At 42.9% G+C, this 21,396-nt stretch overlaps 5 protein-coding genes across 5 annotated transcripts; 3 read left to right on the top strand and 2 right to left on the bottom strand.

Moving 5' to 3' along the window:
• Positions 1–2,262: 2,262 nt before the first annotated feature.
• Positions 2,263–3,354, top strand: N7471_002325 (putative plasma membrane ammonium transporter (Ato3); the record flags this gene model as incomplete). The annotated part of the gene is made up of 5 exons (XM_057275045.1): positions 2,263–2,534; positions 2,593–2,693; positions 2,768–2,887; positions 2,949–3,124; positions 3,190–3,354. 5 exons carry the CDS (start codon positions 2,263–2,265, stop codon positions 3,352–3,354), a joined length of 834 nt encoding a protein of 277 aa, XP_057139683.1.
• A 446-nt stretch (positions 3,355–3,800) lies between these two features.
• N7471_002324 (uncharacterized protein) lies at positions 3,801–5,666 on the top strand (the record flags this gene model as incomplete). The annotated part of the gene is made up of 1 exon (XM_057275044.1): positions 3,801–5,666. One exon carries the CDS (start codon positions 3,801–3,803, stop codon positions 5,664–5,666), a length of 1,866 nt encoding a protein of 621 aa, XP_057139682.1.
• Positions 5,667–6,697: 1,031 nt separating this feature from the next.
• N7471_002323 (uncharacterized protein) lies at positions 6,698–7,261 on the top strand (the record flags this gene model as incomplete). The annotated part of the gene is made up of 1 exon (XM_057275043.1): positions 6,698–7,261. The coding sequence occupies one exon, from the start codon at positions 6,698–6,700 to the stop codon at positions 7,259–7,261; it is 564 nt and encodes a 187-aa protein (XP_057139681.1).
• A 1,173-nt stretch (positions 7,262–8,434) lies between these two features.
• On the bottom strand, positions 8,435–8,647 carry N7471_002322 (uncharacterized protein; the record flags this gene model as incomplete). The annotated part of the gene is made up of 1 exon (XM_057275042.1): positions 8,435–8,647. One exon carries the CDS (start codon positions 8,645–8,647, stop codon positions 8,435–8,437), a length of 213 nt encoding a protein of 70 aa, XP_057139680.1.
• Positions 8,648–8,851: 204 nt separating this feature from the next.
• On the bottom strand, positions 8,852–10,020 carry N7471_002321 (Alpha/beta hydrolase fold-3; the record flags this gene model as incomplete). The annotated part of the gene is made up of 2 exons (XM_057275041.1): positions 8,852–9,843; positions 9,900–10,020. 2 exons carry the CDS (start codon positions 10,018–10,020, stop codon positions 8,852–8,854), a joined length of 1,113 nt encoding a protein of 370 aa, XP_057139679.1.
• Between the last annotated feature and the right edge of the window lie 11,376 nt (positions 10,021–21,396).

Below are 21,396 nucleotides of genomic sequence, written 5' to 3'. Positions count from 1 at the left end.
CCATGATCAGATTAGTCGGACGACTTGTGAACGAATATTGCTGCCGGATTGCTAGAAAGATGGAACCTCTTGGACCTTAGGCATCACATTAGAAGATATGAAAAAGAGATCGAAAAGACTTATAATATTGAGAGACGAAGACAGTAGCTTCATCGTATCAATAGACTTCTCTATATATGACCCTTAATAGGGATCTAAAGAGCTAATTTGCCAATACTCATTCGTATGTACAATTGTCTTGTCAAACGAGGGAACCATGTTCAGGATCATTTCTCTCAAAATAGCTGGTACTTTGTCAGAGTATGTGGCTCCAATCGCCAACACGCGTGCGGGTTGGCGTGCAAGTGTCGCGCCGCGCCACGTGGGTGAAACACAAATTAGGGTTAACGGGCGCCGATTGGCTCCTTGGCCGCTTAGATCCACGTGATATCCAAGTTACCGCTTATTAGTTCATCCGGCAGGCCTATCCACAGACATACATTCATTCCCTGCACTTCATTCATTACCTACATAGGTATTAGTCTCCCAACCGGCTGCCAGTTTGGCACCACTACCCTAACCGTATCCGGAACAACTTGGCTCTGAGCTCCGACCCCGGAGTATAAAGCGTCCCCATCTTTCTTTTCTTCTCTTCTCTTCTCTTCTCTTCTCTTCTCTTCTCCAGTAGTCAGTCTGGTGGTTTTCAACTGGCAAATTGGCACTGGTAGTTTTACTTTTCTTTGAATCCGCGACTTGGCTGTGACTCGGTATAGTCAAAGTCTTACTTTGTCATTGGGCTTACGCAACCCTATACGATGCGAACACCTTTTCATCAATTGTTCGGCTTGTCCGGGCGCTTGGAGAAGATGTGTCCCATCTAAATATGTTACCCCTATATTGCTCTACGCGTCTACATATGTAGGTTCCTTGTTGTAAATTGGCTTGTGCTGCAACTTGTGCTGTACCCCCTACCATGACTTGTGTTATGGTGTAACTCGCGCTATAACTGGTGCCGCAACTCGTGTCGCAAGGTAGATGTCTTGTTGCGCACAAAGGACTCAAACCACTTTTCATCGATTGTTCCGCTTGTTGGGGTATTTGGAGAAAAATTCCAGAATGTTTACATCCATGTACTGCTTGGAGTATCATTCCTGTAATGCTTCACAGATTGTGTCTATTTGTTCCATCGTGAACCATCCTTCTTACTAGGATACGAGGATGCAAGTCTTGTGGCCCAGCCTGATGCCAAAAAGATCCCCTTGTTCTACGCCTGGACCGAATCTCTTGGATTGGGCCAAGGTCATGGGTCGATAACAGCAATGGCGGTAACAATGGCGGCGTACAATATTCTACAATACCCGTAGACACAACTCTAACCTTCCATGATTGGCTCTTTGTATCGACCACCATGGTAATCTGTTGTGCCCGACGTCATGAATTATCCTCCTGGAAGCTCCACTGGGACCCCAGGTTTTCTCTAACTCCACACAATCCACAAGGACGGAGTATCATCTGGCCGAACCGCGGCTATATCGGCCAGTCCAACTGCCGAGGCTGCCAAGATGGCTTGACCGATGCAAGCTTTACCGAACGCTCTTTCTATTGGTGCCACCAGCCAGCCAAGAAAGTATGGCCAAGGTCTGGGCATGTCTATATCGGGTGAGTGCAGCCTTTTATACCCAACTACCATCGATGCAACACAACTACTAAATAGCCGACTCGCAGATCGATTCCCTCGGCTCTCAACACCATCGCGGGGAAACACAACCAAACCTTGGAATGGGAAGCGGGCCTGACGAATGGGAAGCGGGCCTGACCATGGTACATACGGCATTTGCCCCACTATCTACCCCAGGCCAACACGGATCCTTGGAGAGAATAAGTGGTTATTCCGACCCGTTCTACATCTAGTGTGATTTGACCAGCGAATTATACTGCCCAATTGCGACCTCTGCAAGCTAAATCACACAGCTTTAACTTTGGGCTATGCTCTAGGATCAGGTTAGTGCCTACCTAGGTACCTCTTGGCGGTAAGTCCGACGGAACAAATCTGGGGTTAGGCTGGGGATTGTGGGGAATAGTACGGAGCTTTGGTCCAAACAAGAAGGTGTGTATGATAGATAGCCGGATCAGGGACTGGATGAAAGAGCATAAAAGGACTGCGGATCGTGGTCTGGTTTGTCTTTTCTTTCCAGTTTTCGAGCAGAACAGAACCATTGAGCCGCCGTCTGACGTTGATTTGCCAGGTCTTTTTAAAAGGGAATCCGTGCCTTGAATCCCAAAATGTCCGACGACAACATCAGCGACAAGCATGAGACCACTACGGCCGAGATGCTTCGTCGCTATCAAACAGCTGAGAGTGTTATGCTCCCTATCCCACGAGATGTTTTTGAAAAGTTGTACCTCAGCCCCAAGACACCAAATGCAGGAAAGCTGCGTTCCACATTCGGTAATCCCACGCCGATCTCGTTGATGGGTTTCCTGTTGGCTGCGACACCGACCGCAATGATTACTATGGGCTGGAGAGGAGCTGGCGGAAACGGTGCTGCCATCCTGTAAGAGACACCACAATGATACCACAGGAAGGGCAATACTAACAGCCCCATCTGCTAGACCGGTCTATATCTTCTTCGGCGCAATGGTACAAATATTCGGAGCGATTGGCGAATGGATCCTAGGGAATACATTTTCCTGCGCGTTATTCTTTACATATGGTATGTTCAGTTGGTGGTGGACCATCTCATGAATTCATCCATGCCTTTGCTAATCATAACCCACCGGTTCACAGGTACCTTCTGGCTGGTTCAGGGCACATCGCTCATGCCATCCTTTGCCGTTGGCACAATGTACTCACCTGACGGCAACACACTGGAAGGCATGCAGACGGCTGAATACAGCGCCACTGTCGGTGAGTTTTATCTATCGCAGTTGATTATGTATGCGCACAGATGCTAACATAATATTCACAGGCTTCTACTACGTCACCCTCGCTCTCCTCACCTTCGTATACATGATTTGCTCCCTCCGCACCAACATCTGCCTCTTCCTCGCGCTCTTCCTGCTCGTGATTACATTTGGGTTATTTGCAGGCACATACTTCCAGACGGCGCTAGGAAACCTGGTGCTGGCAGCGAAATTACAAAAGGTATGTTGCAAATACGTCTATTGATCTCCTCTATCTTGAACTTGTACTGATTTATGCATCAATAGGCGGCTGGTGCGTTCAACTTCGCGCTCTGCCTTCCGATCTGGCATATCTTCATTGCACAGATCCTCGATGCGGTTGATTTCCCCTTTTCGCTACCGGTGGGTGACCTAAGTACAGTCATCCTTGGCAAGAATCAGAAAGCCCGGAAGCGTGAAGTTGAGGGCTAGTTCTACTTTCTAGCTTTCACGGCTCTGGAACTATATTTTCAACGTTGTGTAGTTAGCATGGCGTTGTCGAAGCAACCCTTATATCGGCTTGTAACTATATCCGTACCGAAAATACGCATCTAGTTCATTCCACCACGCTTTTCTATTGTAAAGATTTATACGGGAAAGCCGGTTGTATGGTAAGCAGGTTGGTTCCCTAGCCCTCGCTCTTCACTCGCTAAATTATCACCAAGACTACTATGGTAGTCCGAATTGCGAGAACAAACCACTCCAATATATATTCGCGCTAATGCCCACAGCGCCGGGTTACCCTAGAAACAACCCCTGCAAACACCGAAAATGGCCCGAACTCCGACGATGGCGTGCTCCCGACAGCTCGAAGCTCAAAACCTCACGACTGCCCTCTTAGACAGGAATATGCACCTTGGTCCGCTGGGAACTTCGTGATGGAGAAAATAAAACTCACCCCTACACCTCCGCCTCGAACATGGCCCTGGAGAACCATCGTCTGGATTGCAGCAGCCGCAGGGATAGTGGGCCTGGTGGGGTTCGGTAAATCCCCTACCCCAGCGCAGCGCTGGGTCTTCCGAGACGATCCTCAAGTCGAAGACTCGCCCTATGGGTCATTCCCACAAGAAGACGACCCATTCCAGTTTATCCCCTGCACTGATACCAGTCGTCCACCGCCACTGGACGACCGGACTCCGCAGCAATCATGGGCCGCCCTCTTCGACCCCAATCCCAACCATTGGAGCCGGGGGAGCACAGGCCGGGGCATCTACCTGTGTGGATACTTGGATCTCCCACTGGATTATCACAACTCTTCAGACACTCGTATCGTCCGCATTGCAGTTACCAAATTCCAAGTCGCCGGTCTGGCTCATAGGAACGATCCTAGTATTCCACCCAAGAGCTACAGGAGTGAGCGCACTATCATCATAAACCCGGGAGGCCCGGGAGGAAGCGGAACATCCTACCTTTGGGAAACCGCGGAGGAGATGACTAACCGCTTCAGTGACGGACAACTCGATGTGCTGGGGTGGGACCCCCGCGGTGTTAATTTCTCACTACCTGCCGCGGCATGTTTCCCTCAAAACGGGTTCCGGGACCGATGGTCACTCCTAGCACTCCGATATCGCGAGGAGGCTCCAAAGAACCAACTAGAGGCCGCGGATGCCATGAACAACGCCACGTTCCTTGCCTGTCAGCAACGGCTGGGTGATTTTGGTCGCTTCGTCAGCACGGCCTCGGTGGCACGCGACCTAGATGAGATCCGAAAAGCACTTCATGAAGAAGAAGTTACGGGATACTTGGTTAGCTATGGTACTGGGATTGGTCAGACATATGTCAACATGTTTCCCACCCGAGCGGGTCGCTTGATCCTCGATGGTACTGAATATGTCAGGGATCATCGCCTCTTAGGCGGGTTTGGCTGGACTGCTCTTGATAATGCGACAGATGCGTGGCGCGACGGGTTCTTAGGGGAGTGTATCAATGCCGGTCCAGAGTGGTGTGCATTGGCCACTCCTGTTCCTAACCAGGACGGCCCCGTCACCCTCACACAGCTGGAAGAACGTATGGCCCAGCTGCTGGAGTCGCTCAAGGCTCGCCCACAATCCGCTTACACGGAATCAGCCGGACCTTCCCTGGTCACCTACTCAGCGCTCGTGGAGAGGGTACTCTATCGGGCTATGTATAGACCGATGGACTGGCCAGGTACCGCACAGATGCTCTATGAACTTGAAGCAGGGAATGCAACTCTAGCAGCCAATGCTCTGGACCTCTCGTGGAGCGACCATTCCGAGAAGCCATCGTATCCATATGTTCCATCTTCGAGTGAACTCGAATTTCTGGTGATCTGTTCAGATGCGTACGATGCACCCCTTCCAGACGGACTTGACTGGTGGGATCAGTTGTGGGAGACCATGTGTGCCCGGAGCTGGATGGCTGGCAACTCTCGTTTCTTTGCAGTTCTGCCTTGTCGACATTACAATACCTATTGGGACCGTCCTTCGGAGGTGTATCGCGGCAATCTCAACCACACTCTCAAGACCCCTACCCTCCTTATCGCTTCCCCATATGACCCTGCGACCCCGTTGCGCAATGGAAGAAGGCTCTTAGCCGAGATGGGCCAAAATGCCCGGTTGATTGTTAATCATGCTTATGGGCATAGCTCAAGACGTGACAGATCAGATTGCACGGATCGAGTTGCTAAAGCTTACATTCTAGATGGCACTCTTCCCAAGGAACAGGAAATCCAGTGCTATGCCAATAACAAGCCTTATGTTCGTGGTCTTGTCAGCGACGAATGAGAATAGCTTGCACAAAAGCCTGTTAATGTGTCTTATGATCTTGCAACCAGCTTATAGATAATTCTCGTTATCAGCGATGTCATGTTACCTAGGTAGGACTAAATGAAGTGTTTGATAAGCCATTCAGGCATCCCATGTCACGACGTGCCTTCCCTTTTAGTCAAAAATCGTCACCTACCTCAGCTTCCTCGTCCTTAAGCCACTGGGAAAATATAAATACCCCCTCCCCCCCCCCCCCCCAATTTGTTTCCTTTCTTCTTTCTTCTCTCCCCCACGCTCCAGGTCCACATTGCACATTGTGTTCCTGTTGTCCAAAGGGTATCCTGAGGGCACTGATTGATCTTTGATGCGGTTCAGGTTAGTCTGAAACGGGCTGGGGCCTCGGTCCTGACCTATGGCACGAAGCATGTCGCGGCTTGGACACGTTCCTCCTGCGACCTCTGTGGATAACAGACTGTACTTTCCTCAGCTTTCCATTGACGTTCAGGAGCACCCCCCCTTTTTCTCGCCCCTTCCCTTTCCCTCTTCCCTCTTCCCCTTCCCTCTCCCCCCTTCCCCTTCCCTCTCCCCCTTTTCCCTTCCCGTTTCCCCAAACCCAGTCGCACGGGTCCTGTGTGCGACACCTGAGCAAGACTTGCACCTTTACGTGGTGTTCAGGATGAGTAGCCTCTGTGGTGAAACCAAGCAAGTCCTCAACTCTGTATCTAGACCTGCAATGGAAAATTTTCAAACCATTCGTTGATCTTGTAAGGAAACATCACAATGCGGACACTAAACTTGTCAATTTCCATAGTCTAGAACTAGCTTCTAGAACTCTCCAATCCATATCCCACATTACACCATGCACCTCGACGTAGTCCTCTCCTGACAGGTTATGAGTCCTCAGAAGCTCTCTTCAACTGACTCTTTATGCTGTCTTCATCTGTATCCTGCAATCGCCTCTCTATTTGTCGCGCCATCGACACCATCGTCACCATCGTCATCGTCAACCGGCCAGGCTAAACACATACAAACAGTCTCAGCATGTCACTATGGAGGGTTTTCTCGCGCAGACTTTTCATCCCACAATCCGCTATCAACGCGGCCAGTACCTCTCCCACGACATACACCTTCCACAGTGCCTCTCCTACGACGCACCCCACAATCCGTTACCCACGCGGTCAATACCTCTCCATTCGACGTACACCACAAGTGCCTCTCCTACCACGCAGACGCACCTCACTTTCGTCGGTGCCTCTCCATTCGACGCACATCACCTTTCCCCACATTTCACGCGGCTCACCCGCTTCGTACGCGGCAACATATCATCTTTCCAACATTCCGACACCGAGTCGTCCGAGCACGTACTTATCAGCGCTTTCTCCGACTTCGTCATTTCCGACAATCGACGTCTCGCCAGTCAGCCCAGCTACACTCCGGACAACGTCTTTTACGATGCAAATTCAACTTACAACAAGCTAGATTCCGGAAACGCTCCCGCTAAACCAGAGCAATGCCATCTCAATCCAGCTTCCGCCACCACCAACAACCCCACTACAGCCAATACCGTCACCGGCAACCCCATGATATGCTACAATAACATTTTCACCGCCTAGGTTAAGGGCAAGGTTGCGGAGTCCGGGTAAGGACGCCTTGGCCAGGCCAGATGGATTTCGGTGGAACACACCGGTTCGGAGAACATCCTGATTTGTTCATGCTCCGGGTAACCACCGCCATTCTTTTGGCTGTTGTATGTTTTGGTTATCTACTTTTTGTACTATTTTTCTATCATTAGCAGGTACCATAGAGAAGACTGCTGACTCTTTTACAAGGGCACGTCTTTAAAAAGAATAAGAATATACTAGATCACTTTCACCAGAGATGATCTTTAATTTCCTCCGTGTTATGTGCCTACATCAAGCACATGTGAAGGTGTGTTAGTCGCTTGGCCTATTTACTACAAACAGCATTTCATCCTTAGGTCATCGACTACATACACCCATCGTCCCTATATCAGCAGTATTTGAGCACTCGATTTGACGACTTGAATATCTTATCGACACCGTACCCAACGTGGAATACTTGAAGCTGGACAAGCCCACACTCCAACTTCATTGCGGATAGGGTTGGCTGGGTCGGACACGGAAGGCGTGATGGTGGGGACACGAATTTCAACTCGTGCCGAGGTTTGTACTCAATCCTTTGGCCCAGTTGTTCTCGATGTGCTCCAGACACACCTAACATGACTCGATATGATTAACCGTAGGCGAAACCAGCAAGCTATTCCAACCCCAGTGAGCGGGTGCCATTGGTGGTGTTCGACTTCAGCAAGGTCAACACTCACTCCAAAACTTCCCGCAGCGCTCTCATCTCGCCCAACCATTTCAAAAGAATCAGACGAGCTTATCGCGCCCCCAGACGCAATAATACTCCCCTCGCCCTCTCTACGGGATATACATCGCGAAACCCCGACTTTGTCGGCACAGGGTCAGCGCGAACCCGTGGAGTCGTGTCTAGTAAGGAACGAGACTGGTCGCTTGGTCCGAAGCATGTACCTAGGGCCACCGACCGATATCCTTCCCTCGTTCTTGACATCGGGAGCTTCGAATAGCTCCGCCGCAATGCTCATTGGTGGTATTTGAATAGTCAACAACAAACGACAATGGTGGTATTAATCGACGTGTCAACCGATCCCACGTACCGCGTCAGGTTTGAGGTTTGGACCGAGGTCAGCAAAGGCCAGGTGTTCCTGGTACCCGAAATCGTCCTGCGACATTCTTCGAATGCACTCAGAGGGCGGAACGGGCGCGCCTTTGATCCTCGATTTCCTCGTCATCATGCATCGACCCACGCAGGCCGGAAAGCACGATATTGCGTTGAATGCTGCGGACTTGGCGTTTATTGGTGAACGATCGAAGACCCCCCCCTCCCTCCAAGACTTCACTCAACCCTGAATCATTACTCGACCCAGCCGTAGAGCAAACGAGTAGCTGGGAGGACATGCTGGTATACTCGTGTGTCAGGTAAGACAAGTAGAGGGTATAGATACAGTATTGGCTGAACACTTTACTTCTGTACCAGCCCTACAAAACGCTAGGCTACTGGGTTCTAGTATCGCTTGACCATGGACGAACTGGGCGATTCTCTTTGCCAAAAACAGATGTAATGTAGAATCAAATGAAATGACATGGTGAAAAGCTAAAAGCTTATTGTAGAACAAATCTGGCCGCAGCTTCATGGATCTCTTCTTGCTCCTTCGGCCATCCGACAATAGTGCCCACAACATAAATATCATGTGGCACATCTGGAACTTCAAAATGTTCTACCACATTGCCCGGGACAGAGCTCATCGCGGTGGCAAATCCACGAACACTATCAGCGAGAACCTCCGCGCCACCCGCCTGAACGAAAATTGGAACCGGCTTAGCAAATGGATGCAGCGCTGGAGAGATATACGGATCATCCAGTCGCACGGTCTCAGGTAACGCAATTGCCCTTGCACCCCATGCCATCATACGCGCCTCGACATAATCGGTCTTAATATTCCTATTTGCGCTGACAGCCTCCGGATCACCTTCGAAGCAATACTCGACCGAGGGCGAAAACAAAAGACATGCCTTTGGAGGTGGAAGCTCGGCGAGTTCATGATCTTTTACCTCCTTGATGGAGGTAAGATAGCGCAGCAGTGCGACTGCAATGGTCGAGCCTGTGGAATCGCCTGCGAGAACAATGCGCGATGGGGATATTCCCATGTCTTTGGTGAGGTAGATGTATGCTGTTACCGCGTCTTGCATGGCCCCGGGATATGGTGTTGGGTTACTGCCACCGGCGAGACGGTACTGCAGCCAAAAAGAGCGAGTATTGTTGCCCAGACTGTTGTTCAGCATAGTTGCAGTGGGGCCTGAGTCCTCCGGCCGTCCAGTCAGCCATAGGAGCGAGCCAGAATTAAAGGACAAAACCACTAGGCCTTGTTCTTCCAGCAGCGACTGTTTCAATGGTAGACTTGGATACCAGGTACCGCCGACCGTCTCTGGTTTGATAGTGTCACTCGCGAAGTCACCGCAATATGCGGCCGCTGGCGCTGGGTCTATGGTCACCCAGCGATCGCCGATTTTGCCCGCTTCCAGGCTCAAAGATTGCGTGAAACCAATTCCGTGATAATATGAAAGACTCTCTCGAGAAGCCGTATCATGCAGGCCTGACGGTAGGTCCACGTTGGACTCTGGCGCAAAGGGCTCGGGATGTAGTAGATACTGTAGAAAAATGCCTCCAAAAAGCCCCGAAAGATAGCGATGACGATCCAGATGGCAGATCCCGGGTGTCGAGTACGCCAGCCGTTGGGTATTGCGTTGTTATCTGCAAATGATCGCGCCATGTCACCGATCAGTCTTGTGTCTTGTGTGAGAAGTTAAGGGTTGAGATCCAGAACAAAAACTTGCCAAGAATGCTAAGCCTTTGCTGGCTTTTATGAGGGAGAAAAGAGTGGGGGCCCATAATAGCCAGAAGAAGCTACCCTGGAATTAATTATCCGCTAGCGTCGGGGGAATCAAGCTAGTGGAGTCCTAGATCCGGTCAGCCGGAGCAATATCGATGGCAGGTCCGTCTAGCAAAGGAGCAAATGAGGCTCTTTGTGGCCCATGCATGGCATTGGTAATTAGGCTGAGTACGGAGTAGTGGGTCACCTGGTATAACCGCAAAATGGCGTTTCTTGCGAAGTATGCTGTTGCCTCCGCTAGACGAAGCAAAACCGTCACACCACACATTCCATCTGCCTAGACTGTTTGAATTATTCAGGAACTTGTTCTCTAAACCGTAGAACATATCTCTTGGGTCCTCTATCTTGCACGAGTAAGGTAGACTTACCGTAGCGACACTTCAAAAATAGTCAGGGATGAATGTATGGGAATAAGGTAAAACCGATTTTGACTCTAGTAATCAGCGCTAAGCAATTAACTCATTATGTATCCATACAAACTTCTAATGAGTGTGTACTAGTTGTGCGGATCCGAGTAGAGAAATGATAATATGCCTAGACTCTGGTGAGGAGACGAACGATAGAACAAAACTTCATCTCTATGTTTTTCCAAACATAAATTGTATGATGTCAATTCCTTCTAAATGTTAATCTATCCCGTTCACAGTATATTGTATTGCCTTTTGTTGCTCTTTTCATTACGCTTTTTTTACTTCTCTTTTACCTCTGTCTCATTTTTCTCTCGATTCTCTCATTTCCCTCTCGTTTCTCCTTTGAGGTATACTTAAATAAGATCGCTCAATGATCAGATATTTCAATGATCTACAGCTCAAATTACGCATACGGATTGGAATCATAAGGGCTAGGTGCTCCGGGACTTGGATATCCGGGCAATATCTCATTGATTAAGATATGTTGTGATGAATGTTCCATAGGCTGGAAGATCATCTCTTCGCTTCATTTGATTCCATTGGAGTTGCTACTTCATGGCGAAAGCGGCCATATTGGCTCTAGCAGTACTAGAAGTGGCTGATAAGTCTTCCATGCTGAGGGTGAGCGGTAATATGTAGTATCTGCCGGAAGAAGGGTTGGATGAGCAAGTTTGCTTTCTCTGAGCATTTATCACGTTTTCTAATGTGGGACAGCTGCTGTATGAATAGAGTCACAAGTCTTATTGAAAATACATTTGAAATGCAATGCGGGATCTCAGGCGTAGGAAATGAAAGCCGGAGGTGTATAAAGTGATAGTTGGATGGAAAGAACTGATGGGCTTAAATATACACCGGGCCATCGCCGCGCCCCGAGAAGTTTATAAATACGTCCAAATTCCCCGATAATCTCCTTTCATCCCCGTTGAGTTTCGAAATTCACGATATTTACATTCTTCTGATACCCTCTACATCCAATGACGACGGAAATTTATCGCAAACCCGACATTACATCTTATCTTCGAGTGGGTATCAATGATTATCGCTAGCCAAAACCGCTTTAGCTGATACGGATGAAATTTACAGGCATCATGTGTCAGAAGCTCATTGAGACAATCGAGCACCTATGCAGACATAGAGTTGATATCGCACCTAGGGGTACCCCTGGCTAATGATGACGTTCCTCACTTTGGAGTGGGGCTTCAAATCCCCGAACGTAAAGGGGTTGTGGTGTAATTTATAGGTTGGTAAGGAAATTTATCTTGCTGTGTCACTTGAGGTGTTAGCTTTGATTGCTCTTAATCTAACCTTTAATTCCATATTGAACGAAAAACAGCCTTTTGTAAAGACGGAACTCTTCTAATAGCTTTGAGAAATCGGTATCTTGTATTATAACTTCCATATTCCACACGATATAATCTCGCAGCACGTCTTGCAAATCCTCTATATACTCCCTATCCTCGAAACAAAATTGTAAAACTCCTACCTAGCCTTCCTCTCACCTATCCTTTACCAGTCCCTCCTTTAGCGCGTGCCTTATAGTCGTTCGTTATCCCTATTGATTTGTCTACCTACCTAAAGCGGCTTCGCGTATATCTTTATTTGACTAGACGTAGTATAAGCGACGTTACAGATATATCCTCTACGACCGATAGTGAGATCCACAGGACTCATTTCGGGCATATGAGCTGCGTCTCTAGTCATTATGGACCCCCATAAGGATCCGTATGGATCCTCATGGTGCCACTTTGGCCTATTGTTACGCACTACTAACTGGTCACGGTTAGGTTAGAAGGGTTCGGTTATACTTGCCTTATGCTTCTTCGGTTTCCAACGTCAACGATCTGTTCTCTCAACCGTACTATTGCCTAATAGGCCTTACTATAGGATGGGTCCTATTAAGGTATCGAGGAACGATGCTAGGTAGAGCGCCGAGGAGATCTATACCGAAGTATTGGTCTACTCGTAGGTGTTGTTAAGTTATAATCAAGTAAAGAGTCACTAAAGTTCTAAAGATATATATAAGTAATAATGTATGATTGAAGACGAAGAACTATACTAAGTATATGAATGAGTGTCCTTATATATCCTTCGTGCCTACTCCCTAGTCTACCCCCTAGGGGTAGATATTAGAGTCACCGTATACTCCTAGGTATACTCCTATAGAGTAGGTCTTAGAGTCACGCTTAGTTAGGCGTATCCTACGATCAACCTTTTCCTATAAAATACTAGGGTTATACTTAGCTAAGTATATCCTACGGCTATCCTATAACTAGTCCTATCCTAGGATAAGCCTACTCCTACGATATGCCTTAGTCACGTGTCCTACTCGCTAGATCCCTAGGGATCCTATAATAGTTGCTATTATACGATTACCTATATTATAGGATCTATAGTTCCTTACGATATAACTTATCTTAGGCTCGTTAACACTATATATTATTCTATATTATAAGGGTATAACGGAAAGACTATATATTTCTATAGTGTATTATATAACTTATTAGTTAGTTAGCTCTTAGTGGCCTATCGGTATAGCTTATAGATCTCCGCTAATTAGTGATAGGAGTGCCCGTAATATCACCTCCCCCTCTTTTAGGGTTTCGTCCTTAAAGCCTTTAAAGTTATCGACCCCCCTTTAGTAAGTGGTGTCGTTTTTATTTTTCTCTTTTTCTTAATATTATCTTCTCACTATACCTATTTCTAACGAAGTGTGTAAGAGAAATAGATTATATTAATATAACACTATCCTTATAGCGGGTTCGATTGTTAATACTCCTTACGAACACTATTCCTATAACTTTATTAACTATATTATAGACTCGAAGAGTTAGAACTATATAGAGTGTACCCGTTATAGTCGTAAATATATAAAGCGTTTCTATAATAATCGTGAGTAGGAATCGCTTAAACGCGATCGTTAGAAAGTGGCGATAGAGTTAGAGTAAGCCTAAAAGTAGTAGCTTAAATATTCTTAGTAAATAAATTAGACGATATTAAAAATACTTCGCCTTTAGAAATAATAATAGTTTCTTAAGGATCGTGGTAGTTAGATATTAAAGTATAACTCTATAGTTATAGAGTAGTTAGATACTAAAGATCCTCCGTCTTCTAAGGACCTCGCTAAGCTAGATTATCTTACCGAAGAGCACGATACTTAGATTCTTACCGCTACGTTAGAGAATCCTACTCTAACCTAGATATTTAGTCCCCTATCCCCTTCTATTTTAGAAGGGATAGACTTATCTTTCCTAGTCGGCGATTCTTCTAGTAGAACTATTAAACTAGCTAGGGGTAGCCCCTTAGGTTCTTAATAGGTTCCTATATATTTTTAGAGGTATCGTACCCCTTCTATCTCACTAGGTAGTAAGGCTTTCCGCTTATTTATTTTATTTCTAGAATTTCCTTAACCTTATATTCGTTTTTAGTTTCTTCTTCGATTTCTATATTTATTATAAGTTTAGCGTTATTTAGTACGGGTTCGAGTAACGAGATATAGAATACTAGGTGGAGTTTTTATATACTTTCTAGTAGCCTTAAGCGATAATTGACCGGTTCTAATTTTTCTTTAATTTCGAATGGTCCTAGTCGTAGATAGTCTAATTTATTACTAGGTCGCTTAGTTTTAATATTATAGTGTAAAAGATAAACCTTTTCCCCCCTCTTTAGGTTAGGTCCCTCCTAGTATTATTAGTTATAGTACTTCTTTATATATAAATTAATAAAGTTAATATCTCTAGATAGTTATAGGTATAACTATTTTAGTCCGCTAGCCTTTAGTCTTACTAATTCTACTATAGCTATCTTACTAATTGGTTCTCTAAATATTATAGGATTATACCTATAGTTTATAAAGAATGGTGATTCTTATATTATAGAGTGTACTATATTATTATATACTAGTTATACTATTAGTAATAGTCCTACCTAGTTGTCTTACTAGTAGTTTATATAGTGTCGTAGGTACTATTTTAATATCTAGTTCACTCTTTCTATCTATCCGTTAGTTTATAGATAGTATATAGTAGAGAGTCTAAGCTTAATACCTTTTTAATCTATAAATAATTACTATATCTTCGATATAAATAGCTTATCTCTATCTAATATAATCTTACTTAGTATTCTATAGTTTATAACTATATACCGTAGTATAATATTCGCTATCTAGTTAGCGTTAATAGTTTCTATAGTTAGGATTATATAGGCGTATTTCGTGAGCCTATCGACTATAACTATAATTATATTATATCCTTTTAAGACTAGTAGCTTCGTGACAAAGTCTATAGTGATCTATTCCTAAGGGTGGGATAGTGTCTTAGATAGCTATAATTCTCTATAAGGTGCGTGTTATACTAGCTTATTTCTTTAGCACGTATCGTATCCTCTAATATAAAGTCGGACCTTTTAATATATATTTAGAAAATAATAGTTTCGCGAAATCTATTTAACGGTCTTTTCTACCCCTATATATCTATATATAATATTATCGTGATATCTTTTAATCACTTCGTTTTTTAGTTTTAATAGGATATATATTAATCTATATATATAGAATAATCCGTTATCGTCTAGGGTGAGTTTATCGCCTATTCTAGTAAGGTGTTAAATTACGTCTCCCTTTAATTTGTCTTTAATCTATTATAGTAGGTTATTATCCTTAACCTCGATTATTATAGCTAGTACTTATTTATTATATAAGATAGTTCTATCCTAGTTTTATCTTAATATAGTGGGTTCCGCTACCTTAGTACTAAGCTTATAATCTAGTCGTCTACTTAAAGCGTCTACTTAGCTATTTTCTATTCCTTTATAATATATGATTCTAAAATCGTATTCTATAAGGGTTTTAGCCTATCGCGCTTATTATTATATAAGAACCTTCGTCGTTATAAAGAACGTGAGGTTCTTATAATCGGTTTATATTGTTATAGTGTGTTTTACTCCTTCTAAATATACTCTCTAGACTTAGAATACTAACACTATAGCTAATAGTTCCTTATCGTATATATTATAATTAAGTTCTATAGGGATTATTTTCCTAGACTAGAATGCGACTAGTTAGGAAATCCCGTTTTCTTCCTAAGTCAGTCTAGCTCCGAGAGTGTAGTCTAAGGCGTCCGTTTCTAATATAATTAGTAGATTATAGTTAAAGGTAGCTATAATCGTTCGCTTACTAAATAGTTTCTTTAGTTCTTAAAACGATATTTCTACTACGTCGTCCTATATAAATACTTATCCTTTCTTAATGAATTAGTAGAGTCCGGTTACTATACTAGTATACCTATCGATAATCTTCTAATAGTAGTTTGTAAGTCTAAGAAATTGTTACACTTCTTAATATTCCTAGGTATAGGCTATTCTATAATGCTTTTAACCTTATCCTCTTCTATACCTAACCTATCTAGGCTAATACGATATCCGAGGAATCCTATTTCCTAGATATAGAACTCGTATTTCTTAAGTTTGAGAGTGACCTTTATAGCTCTTAACTTATATAGTACTAGCTAGTTATATTTGATATACTCTTTAAGCGTTTTAGAGAATACTAAGATATTATCTAGATACGCGATAACGAAGATATTAAGATACTCTTCTAGTACGCTAAAGATAAAGCGTTAGAAAGTGGCTAGTACGTTAGTGAGACCGAATGGTATAATTATATACTTATAGTGTCCGTACTTGGTTCTAAATACTATCTTCTATTTATATCCTAGCTTAATCCGAATACGGTGATATATATTAGTAATATTATACTTCGAAAAGTACTTTACTCCTTAGATCCGATCCTAAATCTTATAAATTAAAGGTAGTGGGTATCAATCCTTAATAGTAATCGAATTTAGATATCGATAGTCTATATAAAGTCGAAGACTTCTATCCTTCTTTAGTACGAAGATAATTAGGTACCCTACTAGTAACTTAGAGGCGCGGATATAACCTTTCTATAGGTTTTTATTAATATAATCCTTAAGTACTCCGGATTCTTTCTAAGATAGTTAATAAATAGGTTTAAAAGTAGGTTCTATACCCTCTATTATATTTATCTTTTAGTTAAAGATTCTATATTCTAGTAGCACTCTATCGGCTAGTACTATGAAGATATCTCTAAACTCCTAGTATTCGTCTAGAATCCTAGGTTCGCCGCTAGTTATATATAGCTTTTCGTATTTAATAATTATATATTCCGCTAATTCTTAGTCGGATATATCTAGTGCCTATTCTATTGTGTCTAGGGTAACGCCTATAACTAATACCCTAGTTCGTTTCTTATAGGACTAGTTATTACTACTATCTGCTTATTAGGTAGACTTCTTTTAACGCGTTTTATAATTATCGTATTATTTCGTATACTCGTATCTATCGAATAAGATACGTCCCGTTTGCTAATCGATACTTAGGTTATACTTCTTAAGCTATAGAATACCTAATATAATATTATAGTCTCCCGTTTCTAAAATATTAAACTTTATTAATTCTAGATATCTATAGATAGATATAGGTAAAATGATAGTCTTATTACTAACTCCTCCGGAGAGGACTTCTCCGTCGAGCCCTATAACTAGTATCACTTATAATAACTTCTTTATAGAGACCTATCAATTTTCCTAAAACCTTAGGTTTATAAAGTTATTAGTGGATCCTAAGTCGATAAGGGTCCACGCCTTTCCTATAGGTAGGATTATATATAATTTAATATAGGTCCCTAGCGAAGTTATAGCTAACTACGCTATTAGACGATTCTTATAATCGTATAGTTACCTCCTATTATACTAAATTCCTTAGTATTCCTATTTCTATTATAGCTTCTTTATCTACTATAGTGGTCTTAGTTCGATACTATAATCTAACTTTACTAACCTATAGATTATATACGATTCGTTATAGTATATAATACTAGCTATTCTACTATATTTTAGGTGTTATATATATCCTTTATACGTGTAAGTGGAATCTTTATAAGGGTATCCTATTAGGTCTTCGCCTTCCTTAATTATTATAATAAGGTGCTAGTCTAACCTATTAGTCTAAATCTTATTTTCGAGATAACCTATAAGCTCTTCGGCTTCTTTATCGTTACTCTCTTAACGATAGTCGCTAGGACTTTCTAGTGGTATCTCTAGGATCACCTATTATTCTTAAGAGTTATTAGACTATCCTAAGGAATAGTTTAGTTCCTAGGGGATATACTAGGTCTATCCTTAACTCTCTATAGTATCCTAGTCGATTTTTAGATAATCGATATATTACTTATTAGCTAACCCTTTAGTGTATAGGTTGCCCGCTATTATCTCTTCTAGGCTTAGGCTTTCTAATTTTACTAAGAGATCTTCTAAGGTTCCTTTCTTAGGTAGTCCTATCTAGATTCTTATATCGTATATAGTTCTTTATATATTCCTTATATATACTACCGTTTCTCGTATAGTTTCTTCTATTTATATTCTCTCGTATAGTGTCCTAGTTTCCTATATATAAAGTAGAGATTCTTCTAGTGACACTTATTTTACTTATTCTAAGTGGCGTCTAATTCTATTAGCTTTAGGCCGTATAGATTAGGGTCTTAGGGCGCTTAGTTATAACGCCTATCTTAGCATAATAGTGTATAATAGTGTATAATATAATAGTATAGTATATTTCTATTATGGTAGGAAGGAGATCATATATAAATTACTGGCTCTATCTAGGAAGAACCCTAGATATCCTACATATAGTAAAAAACTATATTATGACTTCCTTTCTAATACCATAGACAATGAGATAATACAGATATCATAGATTATCTCATACTAAGGTAATATGTTACGGACATGCTAGTCACCAATCAGTTGTGGGGACCGCAACTACTGATGGGCCACCGAGAGCCAACCGAACGATCTGTCATCAGATCACGTGCACCATCCTATACTCTAGGATACCCGGGTGTTTAGGGAAAAGAGAAACCGTGATCATGCTTAGTGAGTAAGAGCACGATCAGCCCTAAGCAGGACCCACTTCTAGAGGATATCTGGTATATATATGCCTATATGGACTAGCAAACCTCTGCCACTAACGGAAGCCGTCACGTGATCATACAAGTAGTAGAATAGTCAACGGTAGACTAGTAGAATCTGCTAAGGCAATTCTACTTATCTACGATCTACCATTCTACACGGGAAGAACTTAGGGATATATAAGGACACTCATTCATATATCTAGTTTAGTTCTTCGTCTTCAATCATACATTGTTACTTATATATACCTTTAGAACTTTAGTGACTCTTTACTTGATTATAACTTAATAACACCTATAAGTAGACTAATACCTCGGTATAGATCTCCTCGGCGCTCTACCTAGTATCGTTCCTCGATACCTCAATAGGACCCACCCTATAGTAAGGCCTATTAGGCAATAGTACGGTTAAGAGAATAGATCGTTAACGTTAGAAACCTAAGAAGTATAAGGTAAGTATAACCGAATCCTTCTAACCTAACTATAACTAGTTAGTAGTGCGTAATATATTAAAGACCGTCTCGAATCAAGTTTCGAGTCACCAAACGATAATATATCTCACGTCGGTTTAGGCAAGAAGCCCACTAGGGAATAGGCTACTCCGCCTTAAGAGGAACCTAACTCCGATATCGAGCGAGATAACACTATCGCTAAGTAGAAAAAGAAAATTAGCGAGCTTAAGTATAACATCAAGAAGATTATAGATCAACTTACTAACTTCGGTGAAAAAAGTAGCACTAAGTTCGGCGAGGTCGACGAGTACCTCGAGTAGATTAAGACTTAAGTTATCGCCTCTATACCTATTAGCGCCGTCTAGGCACCACGACTACCTAAGGCTAAGTTCTTTAAGGGAAACCGAACTAAGCTTCGAGGATTCCTCACTTAGATAGATATACACCTAGACGTGAATAGTACTAAGATACCTAACGAAGCCGGTAAGGTGATCTTTATATCAACCTACTTACGCGGCTAAGTATAGGACTAGTTCGAACTATATATCCGCGATTACTACGGAAAGAAAACTAAAGAATGGTCGGCGATAACGATAAGTATCTTTAGCGAATATTATAACTTCCGAGAATATCTCGAGAATACGTTCGGAGACATCGAGACGGTAAGAATAGCTAAGAAGAAGCTATAACGAATCCGATAGACCACCTCCACTTCGAGCTATACCTCTGAATTCTTATAGATTATCTCTTATTTAGATCTGCCCGATAGAGCGTATATCCCATACTTCGAAGCCGGACTAAGGTCTAATGTTAAGGATAAGTTAGCACGAATCGATCGACTAGAAACACTAGACTAACTTATTAAGGTCTTAGTTAAGATCGACAATCGTAATAACGAGCGATAACACGAACGTCGGGAAATAGACTAGTGGAAGAAAGGTAAGAGCCACGGATTTAACCGGTTTAGTAACGGGCGCCGCGACTAGGGACCCCTATAGGATCCCGACCTATATAGCCCTAAACTAATAGAATTAGACGCCATTTAAGACGAATAAAACGAGCGTCGTAAAAAGAATCTCTACTTTATATATAGGAAACTAGGACACTATATAAGGGAATATAAGTAGAAGAAACTATACGAGAAACGGTAATATATACGAGCGACACGCGAAGAACTATATACGACTCGAGAATCTAGAAAGGACTACCTAAGTAAAGAAAGCTTAGAAGATCTCTTAGTAAGATAGATAAACCTAAGCCTAGAAGAGATAGTAGCGGGCAACCTATATATTGAAGGGTTAGCCGACGAGCAGAATATCGATTATCTAGAGATCGATTAGGATATAGTGGAGAGTTAAGGATAGATATAATATAACCCTCGGAACTAGAGTCGTGACTTAGTAGGTTATAAATCCTAGGAGGACGCTAGTTAGTAGCCCTAGGGCTCACTAGGACTATAGGCCGCGGACGTATAGCTAGACGGGTCTTAAGACCACTACGGACTCTAGGAGTTAGATATAGGGCTCCCGGGAATACTAGTCATATTCCCCAAAACCACCGTTAACCTAGGAACGCTAAGTACGCCCCTAGGAATAGACTATATGATCCTAGAAACACCACTAGAAGGTCCTAGGAACTATCGTTAACTAAGTAACGATAAAGAAGCCGATAAGCTTATTAGTTATCTCTAGAGCGAGATTTGGACTAGTAGGTTAGACTAGCACCTTATTAGAGTAATTAAGGAAGGCGACGACCTAATAGGATGCCCTTATAAAGATTCCACTTACGCGTGTAAAGGATATACGCGACACCTAGGATATAGCAGAATGGCCAGCCTTATATACTACGACGAAACGTGTATAGTCTATAGGTCTAGTAAGTTAGATTATAGCATCGAACCAAGACCACTAAAGTGGATAAAAAAGCTATAATAGAAATAAGTTTACTAGGGAATTTAGTATAATAGAAGATAACTATACGATTACGATAATCGTCTAACGACGTAGTTAGCCGTAACCTTATCGGGAACTTATATTAAGCTATTCGTGATCTTACCTATAGGAAAGGCGTGGACCCTAATCGACTCGGGTGCCACTAACAACTTTATAAACCTAAGGTTTTAGGAGGACTAATAAATATCGACTAAGAAGTTGTTATAAGTAATACTAGTTTTAGGACTTGACGGAGAAGTTCTCTCCGGAGGAGTTAGTAAGGAAACTATCACTCTACCTATATCTATCTATAGATACCTAGAATTGATTAAGTTCAATATCTTAGAAATAGGAGACTATAATATCGTTTTAGGCATTCTATAGCTTAGGAAGTATAACCCGAGCATTAACTAGTAAACGGGACGTATCTTATCTAATAGATACGAGTGTGCGAAATAATACGACGACTATAAAACGCG

This window comes from Penicillium samsonianum (assembly GCF_028829775.1).
Source record: "Penicillium samsonianum strain IBT 33392 chromosome Unknown utg000002l_segment0_segment0, whole genome shotgun sequence".
Taxonomy (NCBI): Eukaryota; Fungi; Ascomycota; class Eurotiomycetes; order Eurotiales; family Aspergillaceae; genus Penicillium; species Penicillium samsonianum.
Note: the sequence above shows the minus strand (reverse complement) of the source record. Positions and strands in the feature narration are given on the sequence as shown.